Here is a 13,402-nt window from a genome sequence, read left to right as displayed (position 1 = left end):
GTAACCTTGTGTCTATTGTATTCTTCATAGTTCCAGAACATAACTTTTCCCATACTTCATTTTTTATCTTTATGTTTAAATCCTTTTCCCACTTTTGTTTGGGGTTATAGCTTATTTCCTCATTTTCCTTACCTTGCAGCTTAATGTACATATTTGTTATAAATCTTTTAATTATCATTGTGTCTGTAATCACATATTCAAAGCTGCTTCCTTCAGGTAATCTCAATTTGTTTCCAATTTATCCTTTAAATAAGCTTTCAGTTGATGGTATGCAAACATTATATCATGAGTTATTCCATATTTGTCCTTCAACTGTTCAAATGTTAATAAATTATTTCCCAAAAAACAATTTTCTATTCTTTTGATTCCTTTTCTCTCCCATTCTCTAAAGGAAAGGATGTCTATTGTAAAAGGGATTAGTGGATTTTGCATCAATAACAATTATGGTATTTTGTAATTAGTTTTTTCCTTTCAACGTGGATCTTCTTCCATATATTAAGTAAATGATGCAATACTGGTGAGCTTTTATATTGCACCAGCTTTTCATCCCACATATAAAGTATATGTTCAGGTCGGTACCTTCTCCCCTATTTTATCTAGTCCAGTCTGGTTTTTCTCTCATCTGGTAAAAATCTGATAAATACCTTAATTGTGCTGCTCTATAATAATTTCTGAAGTTTGGTAACTGCAAACCACCTTGATTATACCTCTCTGTTAATTTATCTAACGCTACCCTCGGTTTCCCCCCTTTCCACAAGAATTTTCTTATTATTCTCTTTAGTTCATTAAATAATTTTTCTGTTAAAGGAATTGGTAACAATTGAAATAAGTATTGTACCCTTGGGAAGACATTCATTTTAATACAGTTCTTTCCAATGTTCTAAGTCTTCCTCCAATTTCTTCATTAGTGGCTGATAATTTAGTTTGTACAAGTGGCTTAAGTTATTATCTAACCTGATACCTAGGTATCAGATTGCTTGTGCTTGCCATTTAAATGGTGATTCTTTTTTAAGTTCTGTATAATCTGCATTACTCATTATTCACTTTTATTTGCGTTGTCCTTGTCCCCCGATATTTCTCCATATTCCTTCAATTTCTTATGTAATTCTTTTATTGATATCTCTGGTTCTGTTAGGTATACTATGATGTCATCTGCAAATAAACTGATTTTATACTCATCGTTTTTTTTTTACCTTTTATTTTGTTTTCTATTCTTATCAGCTCTGCTAATGGTTCTATTGCTAAGGTGAACAATGAGGGGGATAATGGACATCCCTGCCTAGTTGATCTACTTAATTTGACTTGGTTCGATACATATCCATTTACTACTACCTTTGCCAACGGTCCATTACATAATGCTTTAATCCAATTAATATATTTTTCTGGCAGATTGAACTTCTTTAATACTTTAAATAAGTAGTTCCACTCTACCCTGTCAAAGGCTTTTTCTGCGTCTAAGACAACAGCCACCGTAGGTTTCTTATTTCCTTGAGCTGCATGAATTAGATGATTATGTTTATAGACATTATCCGCTGTTGGTCTTTTCTTAATTAATCCAGTTTGATCTTGTTGTACACAGTTGGCCAATCTGTTTGCTAATAATTTTGCTATTATAATCTGAGTTAAGTAGAGATATTGGTCTATATGATGCTGGTGTTAATGGATCATTCCCCTTTGGTATTACTGTAATTATTGCTGTCTTACATGAGTCTGGCAAGTTTTGTGTTTCTTCTTCCTGATTCATTACTTCCAGGAGAGGAGGAATTAATAACTCTTTAAATGTTTTATAAAATTCTATTGGAAATCCATTTTCTCCTGGTGTTTTATTGTTCGGCAGCTTTTTTAATATATCGTGTACTTCCTCTATTTCAAATGGTTTTATCAGTTTGTTTTGTTCTTCTTCCTGCAATTTTGGCAGTTCAATTTTAGCTAAAAACTCTTCTATTTTATCATCTTTCCCCTCATTCTCAGTTTGGTATAATTGTTCATAAAATTCCTTTAAGTTTTCATTAATCTCTGTTGGGTTATATGTGATTTGTTTGTTCTTTTTCCTTGATGCCAATACAGTTCTTTCAGCTTGTTCTGTTTTAGTTGCCAAGCCAATATTTTATGTGTTTTTTCTCCCAATTCATAATACTTTTGCTTTGTTTTCATTATGTTCTTCTCCACCTTGTACATTTGTAATGTTTTGTATTTTATTTTTTTGTCCACCAATTCTCTCTTTTTCTTTATATCGTCCCTTTTTACTAATTCCTTTTCTGTATGGAGTTTAACCTCCATTTATATGTTCTTGGTGGAATGTCCTCCAGTTCTCTTGCTAATAACAGGGGTTATTGCTAATAACAGCCTGAATAAAAACTGAGGTCCTCCATCAGCCAGCTCTCCACCATGACTACTAGTCCCCACACATCTCCATCGGGCACAGAAAACTCAAAACGGTCAACCAGTTTACCTATCTCGGCTGCACCATTTCATTGGATGCAAGGATCAACAACGAGATAGACAACAGACTCGCCAAGGCAAATAGCGCCTTTGGAAGACGACAGAAAAGAGTCTGGAAAAACAACCAACTGAAAAACCTCACAAAGATTAGCGTATACAGAGCCGTTGTCATACCCACACTCCTGTTCGGCTCCTCATCATGGGTCCTCTACCGGCATCACCTACGGTTCCTAGAACGCTTCCACCAACGTTGTCTCCGCTCCATCCTCAACATGCATTGGAGTGACTTCATCTCCAACATCAAAGTACTCGAGATGGCAGAGGCCGACAGCATCGAATCCACGCTGCTGAAGATCAAACTGTGCTGGGTAGGTCACGTCTCCAGAATGGAGGACCATCGCCTTCCCAAGATCGTGTTATATGGCGAGCTCTCCACTGGCCATCGAGACAGAGGTGCACCAAAGAAGAGGTACAAGGACTGCCTCAAGAAATATCTTGGTGCCTGCCACATTGACCACCGCCAGTGGGCTGATCTCGCCTCAAACCGTGGATCTTGGCGCCTCATAGTTCAGCGGGCAGCAACCTCCTTTGAAGAAGACCGCAGAGCCCACCTCACTGACAAAAGTCAAAGGAGGAAAAACCCAACACCCAACTCCAACCCACCAATTTTCCCTTGCAACCGCTGCAACCGTGTCTGCCTGTCCTGCATCGGACTTGTCAGCCACAAACGAGGCTGCAGCTGACGTGGACATTACCCCTCCATAAATCTTCGTCCACGAAGCCAAGCCAAAGAAAGAGAAGAGAACAGGGGTGAATGATCTGATAGTAGTCTAGCTTTATACTCAGTTTTCCTAACTCTCCCTTGAATATGAATTGACAACAAAAACATATCTATCCTTGAGTATGTTTTATGCCTACTCGAATAATATGAATATTCCTTCTCTTTTGGGTATTGCCTCCTCCATATATCCATCCTTCCATAGTTTCATTTCCTGCATTGATTTAACCATAAATTTGGCTACTTTATTCTTTTTGCTTGTCTTTTGTCCAGTTTTATCCAACAATGGATCCAAATTAAGGTTACAATCCCCTCCTATCAATATATTTCCTTGTGTGCCTGCAATCTTCAAAACAAATATCCTGCATAAACTTTTGATCCTCATCATTAGGTGCATATATATTGAGAAAATTCCAAAATTCTGAGTATATCTGACACTTTATCATTACATACCTCCCTGCTGATCTATTATTTCCTCTTCTATTTTGATTGGTACATTGTTATTAAGTAATATAGCTACACCTCTAGCTTTTGAATTATATGATGCTGCCGCTACGTGTCCTAACCAGTCTCTCTTTAATTTATTATGTTCCACTTCAGTTAGATGCGTTTCCTGCACAAATGCTGTATCTTATTTTTTTCTTTTTTCAGTAAATTTAGTAGCCTCTTCCTTTTAATTTCGTTATGTATTCCATTAATGTTTATAGTTATATCATTCAACGTGGCCATCTTGTATCTTGTTTACACCTCTTTTCCACCTCCTCGCCACCTCCATCCCCCTTTTCCCCCTTTTTATCTTTTAGTTTTCTCTTTTTAAACTCAATGTATGACAACACATTTAAAACATAAAATACTCCAACAATTTCCACACCCAATAACACCTTAACCCCAAATGCACCCTCCCCCTCTCTGTATTGCCCCTTATCCCTTGCTGGGCAACCACAACTCCCCTTTCCATTTGGTTTGCGATCTTGCTCGTAAGCGTCAACTGATTTTGCAGTGACGGTTATTCTCTCCCCCCCCAGCCCCCCCGAAAAATTTTTTTTATACATATAACAAAGCTCTCTCTTTTTTATCCTCCTTCTTCCTTCCTTCCCTAGTTCTTTACATATACATTACTTTTACATCTTTATATATACTTTATAGCCGATCTTCTTTCTTGTTACATTTCTCAATCTCTTCTTCTGTCCTGCAAACATTCTATGAATTCTCGGGCTTCCTTCGGATCTGAGAACAGTCTGTTTTGCTCCCCAGGTATAAATACTTTAAGTACGGCTGAATTTATAACCTTTTTTCCATAAAATCGTTTTCGCCATATTAAATTCCTTCCTCTTCTTTAAGAGTTCAAAACTTGTGTCTGGGTAAAAAAATATTTTTTGTCCCTTATATTCCAATGGCTTATTATCTTCTCTAACTTTATTCCTTGACCGCTCCAGTATATTTTCTCTTGTTGTATATCTCAAAAGTTTTACTAAGATGGATCTCTGTTTTTGATGTGACTGCGGTTTCGGAGTTAGTGCTCTGTGTGCCCTTTCTATTTCCATTTCTTCATGCAATTCTGTCATTCCCAAAAACTTCGGGATCCATCCTTTCATAAGTTCCTTCATGTCTGTGCCTTCTTCATCCTCCTTCAGGCCCACTATTTTTATGTTGTTTCGCCGACTACAGTTTTCAAAAATATCAATTTTCTGAGATAACAACTCTTGTGTCTTTTTAATTTTTTGTCACTTTCTTCCAATTTTTCTCTTAAATCATTTACTTCCAATTCTACAGCTGTTTTCCGCTCCTCCACATTTTCTACTCTTTTCCCTATTTCTGTCAAGACCAGTTCTAAACTTTGCATTTTATCTTCTCCTCTTATCATTTTTCTTCTAATTGCACTAAATTCTAATGATAACCATTCTTTTAATGATCTCATTTGTTCTTCAAAAAAGGCTTTATCTACATTCTGTCCATCTGTTTTACCTTCTATTTCCCTGTGAAGATCATGGTCTTCTTCCTCTTCCTCTGTGTCTGTACTTGTGTTTGTGTCTTTTTCTTCTCTTCTTTGTATCTGTGTCTCTTCTGTTTTTCCTGATGAATTACTTCTATGTCTTTGCTGGCCTCCTCTTGCTGGGCCTCTTGCTGTTGGTCTTCCTTTCGTGGGCTGTCTGTCTGTTTGGTCTCCTGCTGTTGATCCTCTTGTTGTCAGTCATCCTGCTGTCGTTCTCCCTCATCCGGGTTCCTCGCTCCTTTCCTCTCTGTTGTTTTTATCCTCCAGCTGAGTGCCCTCAGCTGGTCATGTTGCAACTGCCCACTCCTTGGCTGAGGCCCCTCCCACCAGTGTTCACTTTTTCCTTTGATTGAGCACTGTGCATACGTGACTCCTCAAGCATGTGCAGTTGCGCACTTTTGTTTGGCTCTGAGGGCCATTTTTGGAGTCCACCGGTTGGGAGGTTGCGACTTCGCAGGGCACTCACCAACCTCTGAGATTGGCTGCTCAGCTCTCTGCTCCTTCGTGCAGGTAAGACCTTCTTCTTCTCTGGTGATTTTTCTTCTTTTTTTTTCCATTGTTCATACTTTCTCTTTCTTGGGTTCCATCTTCATGTTCTTCTCTGTAACTTTATCTTCTATTTCTTGAGTTTTGTATTCGTTGAGCTCTGTCTTTTCCATACATTTTTTCTTTTTTTCTTGTGAGAGCTGGTTCAACCCGACCGGCCACTACTTCATCATGTGACTTCATCCAGGGACGATGATCTTCAGGGAAGGTGTATTGTTCCGCAAAGATTGTGCAATTACAGTATTTCTTTGTGGTTCCTTACAATAAAATAGATAAATTCTTTTGTTGCCATCCCACCAAATTTAACAAATTGTAAAACCTCTTGGACAAATAATAATCTTAGTAAGTTTATACATAGTTATTTCTGTAAAGCAGTGGTTTTCAATCTTTTTCTTTTCACTCCCATCCCACTTTAAGTAATCCCTATGCCATAGGGGCTCTGTGGTTAGTAAGGGGTTGCTTAAGGTGGGATGTGAGTGGGAAGGGAAGGTCCACTGGTCTAGACCCAATTGTTACTGAAATATTTTGCTTGAGAAAAATTGTCATTGGCCCATTTCTTTGGAGTTATGAAACCATGCACATAACGAGTAAATTAGGGACGATTAAAACATGGGTTTTCAAACTTCTTCTTTCCACCCACATCCCACCTTAAGCACCCCCTTTCTAATCACAGAGAACCTATGAAAAGAAAAAGTTTGAAAACCACTGCTATAAGGCTTCAATTTGTTTTAAAAACATTGAAATAAAATTATTGCTTGTTTTTATCTTATTCCTCACTGGAACTATTGGTAGATACTCATGGTAAATGAGCAGGAATACTTCTTCCAAAATTCTTCTCATTGATTTCAACCCTGGAAAATCAAGACCACTAAATTCAAAATAAACGCAATGATAAATTGACTGATGTAAGAATTCAAATGGTCCCTCTATGTGATAAAGCCAACAAAGTGTGTGAGCCAGCACTATTCACTCCTCAGGTTAATTTAACTTTTCATTTGTATCTCTTTTTTTGCACAGAGGTATCTGGGCCTATTATATGTTCTCTATTTATAAGATGCATTTTTACTCTGTGGTAATAAGTCCAAAACTAAACACTGGTCTGACCTTTCTCTCCATTAGGTGATGCTTAACTTGTGCACCCAGGTTCCTGCTGTGGAAGCGATGATTGAAAGTGATGACCTTGAGCGTCTTATTTTAGCAGTGGTCTCCCAATGGGACCAGTGTTCTTCCTGGAGACAATACACATCTCATGTTCTGAGAGCTGTTTCAAAAACACCGACTAAAAATACTATCAGATACCTTCACGGTGAGTAAACACTTCCCCTTTTTTGTACTGCTTTTGCTTTTTTTGTCCAGAATTTATTTCACTGATTTAAAAATTGCATGTAATTGTGCAGCTTTTTTATACATAAAAATATAAATGTTGCCCATTTTAGATGATAATTTTGTTGAAGTTTGTGCAACAAATTAGAACAGGCTGGAACCTCAATTTTTCCAGTTACCTCCTGGGGAAAATGTTGTCGAGTCATAACACAACAGATTAACCCCCAATCTCCTTCCAACTGATGTCGATCCAATGAGCACTCTAAAATTCATAGAGAATCAATTGACCCGCTTAGAACAGAGAACACTACAGCACAATTACCCTCAATGTTGTGCTGATCTATATATCCCAACCAAAAAAAAGAAACCCTCCCTACCTTATAAGCCTCAATGTTTCTTTCACTCACGTGCCTGTCTAAGAGTCTCTTAGAGTCCCTAATCTCCCAACTCCACCTCCACCCTCAGCAGGGCATTCCAGGCACCCACAACTCTGTGTTTATATTAAAAAAATGTCTCCCCTAAATTTTCCTCCCTTCACTTTGTTCAGATGTCCTCTGATGTTTGCAACTCCCGCCCTGGGAAAGAGGTGTTAGCTGTCCACCTTATCTAAGCCTCTCAGACACTTGAAAGTTGCACCATGAATGAGTGATGCATTTCCTTCCAATTACTCATCTTGTCATAGAAGGGCACCAGCATTGTCATCTGATGGCTGTGATGTAACCCTTTGCTGTTTTCAGTACATCTCATTGGATCTTCCCAAGACTTGAGGAGAGAGGAGTCACTGCCCAAAAGCTTCCCACATGCTCAGCTCAAAAGTGTTCTGTACTTTGGAAGCACTGCTCATTAGAGGGAGATTGAGGACAAAAGTGAGCTGGAACCTGCAGAAACAGTGGAAGTTGGGGTGAGGAAGAATCAGTGGGAAGGATTGAGAAGGTCTGGTGAATTTAATGTAAAACTGAAAGGAAGAGACAAAATTTGATTTAGATAGAAGGAAGGTGCTGAAAGAGAAAAAGAGAAAGCATTCAGAACCGAAGTGTGTATCACCTCAGAGATGTTTATGTTTGGAGTAGGAGCTAGTGATATCTTGGGCAGAATCTGGTATTCTGGTGATGAACATCCCACCAACAAAAAGATCACGCTCCTGCAGTTCTTTGTCATTGGATAAATTAGTGTAGCGGTTAGTGCAATGTTATGACAGCACAGGGAACCCTAGGTGCTATCTTTAAGGAGTTTGTACGCTCTCCCCGTGTCTGCATGGGTTTCCTTCAGGTGCTCTGGTTTCCTCACACACTTCAAAACGTATGGCAGTCTGTAAGTTAATTGGGTGGCACAGGCTCATGGGCCAGAAGGGCTGCTATTGTGCTATATGTCTAAATTTAAGATCCATGTAAGCAAAACTCCCCGAAAAACAATTTGAAGCATTGCGTGGAATTGAGACAGGCAGATGAGCAACGGAAGTAGGATTTATCTTTGAAAATATTTAACCATAATAAACCGCGTTATTTAGAATTTTATTCAATATTGCACATGGCTAATTCATATCTGGATATATTAATTCACAAGATGTACCATTTAGACCAGTGCTTGCAATACAGTTCACTCATCCTACTCTTTCTTAGGTGTGATCAAAGGTTTCTCAACATCAAGTGTGTATTTAAGTAACTCTTGTAAAAACAGCGTCATGTGTTCTAAGTATGCATCACTTTTTAAAAATGTTATTTCATTCTCTACTTTATAAATCAGATTTTCTCTGCCTAAATTAGACACAAGGTACCAAAGAAAAGAAACATACTTCATTTTAAGGTGACCCTGTTCCAGACCGAGCAAAGGACCCCTCAATCCATTCCTTCCCGAGATCTCTGTTGGTTAGCACAGCAGTTAGCGTGATGCTGTTCTGGGTTCGAATACAGAGCTGTCTGTTAGGGGTTTGTACGTTCTCCCTGTTGTCTGTGTGGGTTTCCTCCAGGTGCTCTGGTTGTCAGTTAATTTAGGTGTAATTGGGTGGCATGGATTTAAGTGGCTGGAATCGGCTTCAACTGTGCTGTAAATAAAAGAAACTCCCTGCACCTCAGAAGTCCAAGCATGCCTGGGGGTTCAGATGCCAACAACCTGGCAGGGATTCATGTGCTCATGAGTAGCAGGTCAGAGGCCAGTGATTGGATTGGCCATTCCTTCTGCTTCCCAAACAGGAACATGTGCACAGCACGTGGGCTGTGTATCTCTTTACCCCTTGAATTTTCAAGCCAATGTACATATTAATAATAATCCATTAAAATAGATTTATGGACAAGCAGTGAATGAATTTCAGATACTGTTGGGGGAAAAGAAATGCAAACTCACAGGGATACGAGAGGTGAATTATCATTACTTTTTGCTTAAGTGTTACATGTGGGCTTGGCATGAAGGTGAGAAGTTGGATTCATTTTATTTACAGACACCAAATGTGTGCAGAGGTGCATTCAAGGTGTATCAGCAATGGCAAGAAAAACCTCGGTCTATGTTGCCGCCCGAGCAGCCGTCAATATCTCCTGCTTTATAAAGGATTCGTATCAAGTTTCTGGAGAGTTACTCGCTGATTTTGAAAAGAATGAAGGTTATGAACTGCTGGCTATGCTGTTACTTGGGCAAGTACAATCGAATCTCTTGATGCTTGGAATGAAGTTTACCTAAAACTCAACACTGGGTTTTCAGTTCCTTTTCCATCCTTTGCAGAACTCCTGATCACGCTGCTACTGTGATGTTAGATTTCACAGTGCTGCGCGTGAATTCTAGAGTGGATATTTAATGCTTTGGAGAATGTGAATTTAATACAGAATTGTGTTCCATAGGAATCTCCCTCTGTGTCTATGCCAACCATGATATCAGTCCAAACAGTCCAAATCTCAATTTCTTGCAAAGTTCCAAAGCATCTGCTAAGAATAGAGATGCGGAGAGAATTCTTTAGGGTGGTAAATGTGTAGAATTTCTTTGGCCAGAGGGCAGTGAACTTCTGGAATTTGCTACCACGGGTGATTGTGGAGGCCAAGTCATGGGGTGTATTTAAGTCAGAGATTGATAGGTTCGTGATTAGCCAGGGCATCAAGGAGTATGGGGAGAAGGCCAGGAAGTGGGGCTGAGTGAGAAAATGGATCAGCTCATGATTAAATGGCAGGACAGACTTGATGGGCTGAATGGCCTATTTCTGCTCCTATGTCTTGTCTTATCCTTTCATTTTCTGTGCTTGGCCATGGCACACGAACCATGGGTGTAAAGGGTAGGGCCAGTACTGCGCACACTGCACTCCACCTAAAAGCTCCTTTGCGCAGGCCCGAGGACAGGTCCACATCCTCCCCCTCCACGTCCTCACCCTCAAAAGATGCTCACAAACTCAAGCTAGCATGCTGGAACATCAGAACCATGCTAGACAAGGCTGACAGCCACCGAGCTGAACGTCGATCTGCCCTCATCGCACATGAACTCCTTAGACTCGACATAGACATAGCCGCTCTCAGTGAAGTCCGCCTTGCAGATGTAGGCAGCCTTCAAGAACGTGGCGCGGGCTACACACTCTACTGGTCTGGCAAGCCTATGGATGAACGACGCCTATCTGGTGTAGGCTTCATGGTCAAGAACTCCATTGCCTCCAAACTCGAAAACCTCCCGACAGGCCATTCGGACCGGATCATGTCCATGCGACTCCCCCTTCAAAACAAGCGTTGCATCACCCTCATCACTGTCTATGCTCCAACCCTCCAGGCGGAACCAGTAGAAAAGGACAAGTTCTACACTGATCTGCGCAACCTCATTCAATGCACCCCTAAAGCCGACAAGGTTGTCATCCTTGGCGACTTCAACGCTCGCGTCGGCAAAGACTCAGAAACCTGGCCAGGAATCCTGGGCAAGCATGGTGTCGACAAGTGCAACAACAACGGGCGCCTCCTGTTGGAGCTCTGCGCAGAACAGTGGCTTGTCATTACAAACACCCTTTTTCAGCAGAGGGACAGCCTGAAGACTACCTGGATGCATCCCCGATCCAAACACTGGCACCTCCTAGACTACGTCCTGGTGCGAGAAAGAGACAAACAAAATGTGCTCCACACCAGGGAAATGCCCAGCGCGGAATGCCACACTAACCACCGGCTGGTTCGCTGCAAGCTCAACCTTCACTTCAAGCCAAAGTCCAGGAACAGTAAAGCCCCCAGAAAGAGGTTCAATGTTGGAAACTTGCAGTCAGATGAAGTGAGAGGAAACTTCCAGGCAAACCTCAAAGCAAAGCTCGAGGATGCAATCCGCCTCACGGACTCGTCCCCTGAAACCCTCTGGGATCAGCTGAAAACTGCCATACTGCAATCCACTGAAGAGGTACTGGGCTTCTCCTCCAGGAAAAACAAGGACTGGTTTGGCGAAAACAACCAGGAAATTCAGGAGCTGCTGGCAAAGAAGCGATCTGCCCACCAGGCTCACCTTGCAAAGCCGTCCTGGCCAGAGAAGAAACGAGCCTTCCATCGCGCATGCAGCCATCTTCAGCGCAAACTCCGGGAGATCCAAAATGAGTGGTGGACTAGCCTCGCCAAACGAACCCAGCTCAGCGCGGACATTGGCGACTTCAGGGGTTTTTCACGAGGCTCTAAAGACTGTATACGGCCCCTCACCCCAAGTCCAAAGCCTGCCGCGCGGCTCAGACTGCAAAGTCTTCCTCAGCGACAAGATCTCCATCCTCAACCGATGGTCAGAACACTTCCAATCTCTTTTCAGTGCCAACCGGTCAGTCCAAGAATCCGCCCTGCTCCAGCTCCCTCAACAGCACGCAAGGCTAGAGCTGGATGAGGTCCTCACCCAGGAAGAGACATATAAGGCAATTGAACAACTGAAAAGTGGCAAAGCAGCAGGTATGGATGGAATCCCCCCAGAGGTCTGGAAGGCGGGCGGCAAAACTCTGCATGCCAAACTGCATGAGTTTTTCAAGCTCTGCTGGGACCAAGGAAAGCTGCCTCAGGACCTTCGTGATGCCATTATCATCTCCCTGTACAAAAACAAAGGCGAGAAATCAGACTGCTCAAACTACAGGGGAATCACGCTGCTCTCCATTGCAAGCAAAATCTTCGCTAGGATTCTCCTAAATAAAATAATACCTAGTGTCGCCAAAAATGTTCTCCCAGAATCACAGTGCGGATTTCGCGCAAACAGAGGAACTACTGACATGGTTTTTGCCCTCAGACAGCTCCAAGAAAAGTGCAGAGAACAAAGAAAAGGACTCTACATCACCATTGCTGACCTCACCAAAGCCTTCGACACCGTGAGTAGGAAAGGGCTTTGGCAAATACTAGAGTGCCTCGGATGCCCCCCAAAGTTCCTCAACATGGTTATCCAACTGCACGAAAGCCAACAAGGTCGGATCAGATACAGCAATGTGCTCTCTGAACCCTTCTCCATTAACAATGGAGTGAAGCAAGGCTGCGTTCTCGCACCAACCCTCTTTTCAATCTTCTTCAGCATGATGCTGAAACAACCCATGAAAGACCTCAACAATGAAGATGCTGTTTACATCCGGTACCGCACGGATGGCAGTCTCTTCAACTGAGGCGCCTGCAAGCTCACACCAAGACACAAGAGCAACTTGTCTGTGAACTACTCTTTGCAGACGATGCCGCTTTAGTTGCCCATTCAGAGCCAGTTCTTCAGCGCTTGACGTCCTGGTTTGCGGAAACTGCCAAAATGTTTGGCCTGGAAGTCAGCCTGAAGAAAATTTAGGTCCTCCATCAGCCAGCTCCCCACCATGACTACCAGCCCCCCCACATCTCCATCGGGGACACAAAACTCAAAACGGTCAACCAGTTTACCTATCTCGGCTGCACCATTTCATCGGATGCAAGGATCAACAATGAGATGGACAACAGACTCGCCAAGGCAAATAGCGCCTTTGGAAGACGACAGAAAAGAGTCTGGAAAAACAACCAACTGAAAAACCTCACAAAGATTAGCGTATACAGAGCCGTTGTCATACCCACACTCCTGTTCGACTCCTTATCATGGGTCCTTTACCGGCATCACCTACGGCTCCTAGAACGCTTCCACCAGCATTGTCTCTACTCCATCCTCAACATTCATTGGAGCGAATTCATCTCCAACATTGAAGTACTCGAGATGGCAGAGGCCGACAGCATCGAATCCACGCTGCTGAAGATCCAACTGCGCTGGGTAGGTCACATCTCCAGAATGGAAGACCATCGCCTTCCCAAGATTGTGTTATATGGCGAGCTCTCCACTGGCCACCGAGACAGAGGTGCACCAAAGAAGAGGTACAAGGACTGCCTAAAGAAAGCTCTTGGTGCCTGCCACAT

The 13,402-nt window shown here is 41.9% G+C and overlaps 1 protein-coding gene across 5 annotated transcripts in view; it reads left to right on the top strand.

Annotated features, from left to right (window-relative positions):
* wdfy4 (WDFY family member 4) overlaps positions 1 to 13,402 on the top strand; it is a 224,292-nt gene that overhangs the window by 13,817 nt on the left and 197,073 nt on the right. For all 5 annotated transcript variants that reach the window (XR_011340161.1, XM_069885345.1, XM_069885346.1 and 2 more), the window contains exons 6-7: positions 6,879 to 7,065; positions 9,517 to 9,706. Coding sequence is in view for 4 of the 5 variants with exons in the window: in XM_069885345.1 (XP_069741446.1) it covers positions 6,879 to 7,065; positions 9,517 to 9,706 (377 nt within the window). In the remaining variant the exon portion in view is untranslated. The remainder of the gene's footprint in view (positions 1 to 6,878; positions 7,066 to 9,516; positions 9,707 to 13,402) is intronic.

The sequence above is a fragment of the Narcine bancroftii genome, chromosome 6 (assembly GCF_036971445.1).
Source record: "Narcine bancroftii isolate sNarBan1 chromosome 6, sNarBan1.hap1, whole genome shotgun sequence".
In the NCBI taxonomy this organism is placed as follows: Eukaryota; Metazoa; Chordata; class Chondrichthyes; order Torpediniformes; family Narcinidae; genus Narcine; species Narcine bancroftii.
Note: the sequence above shows the minus strand (reverse complement) of the source record. Positions and strands in the feature narration are given on the sequence as shown.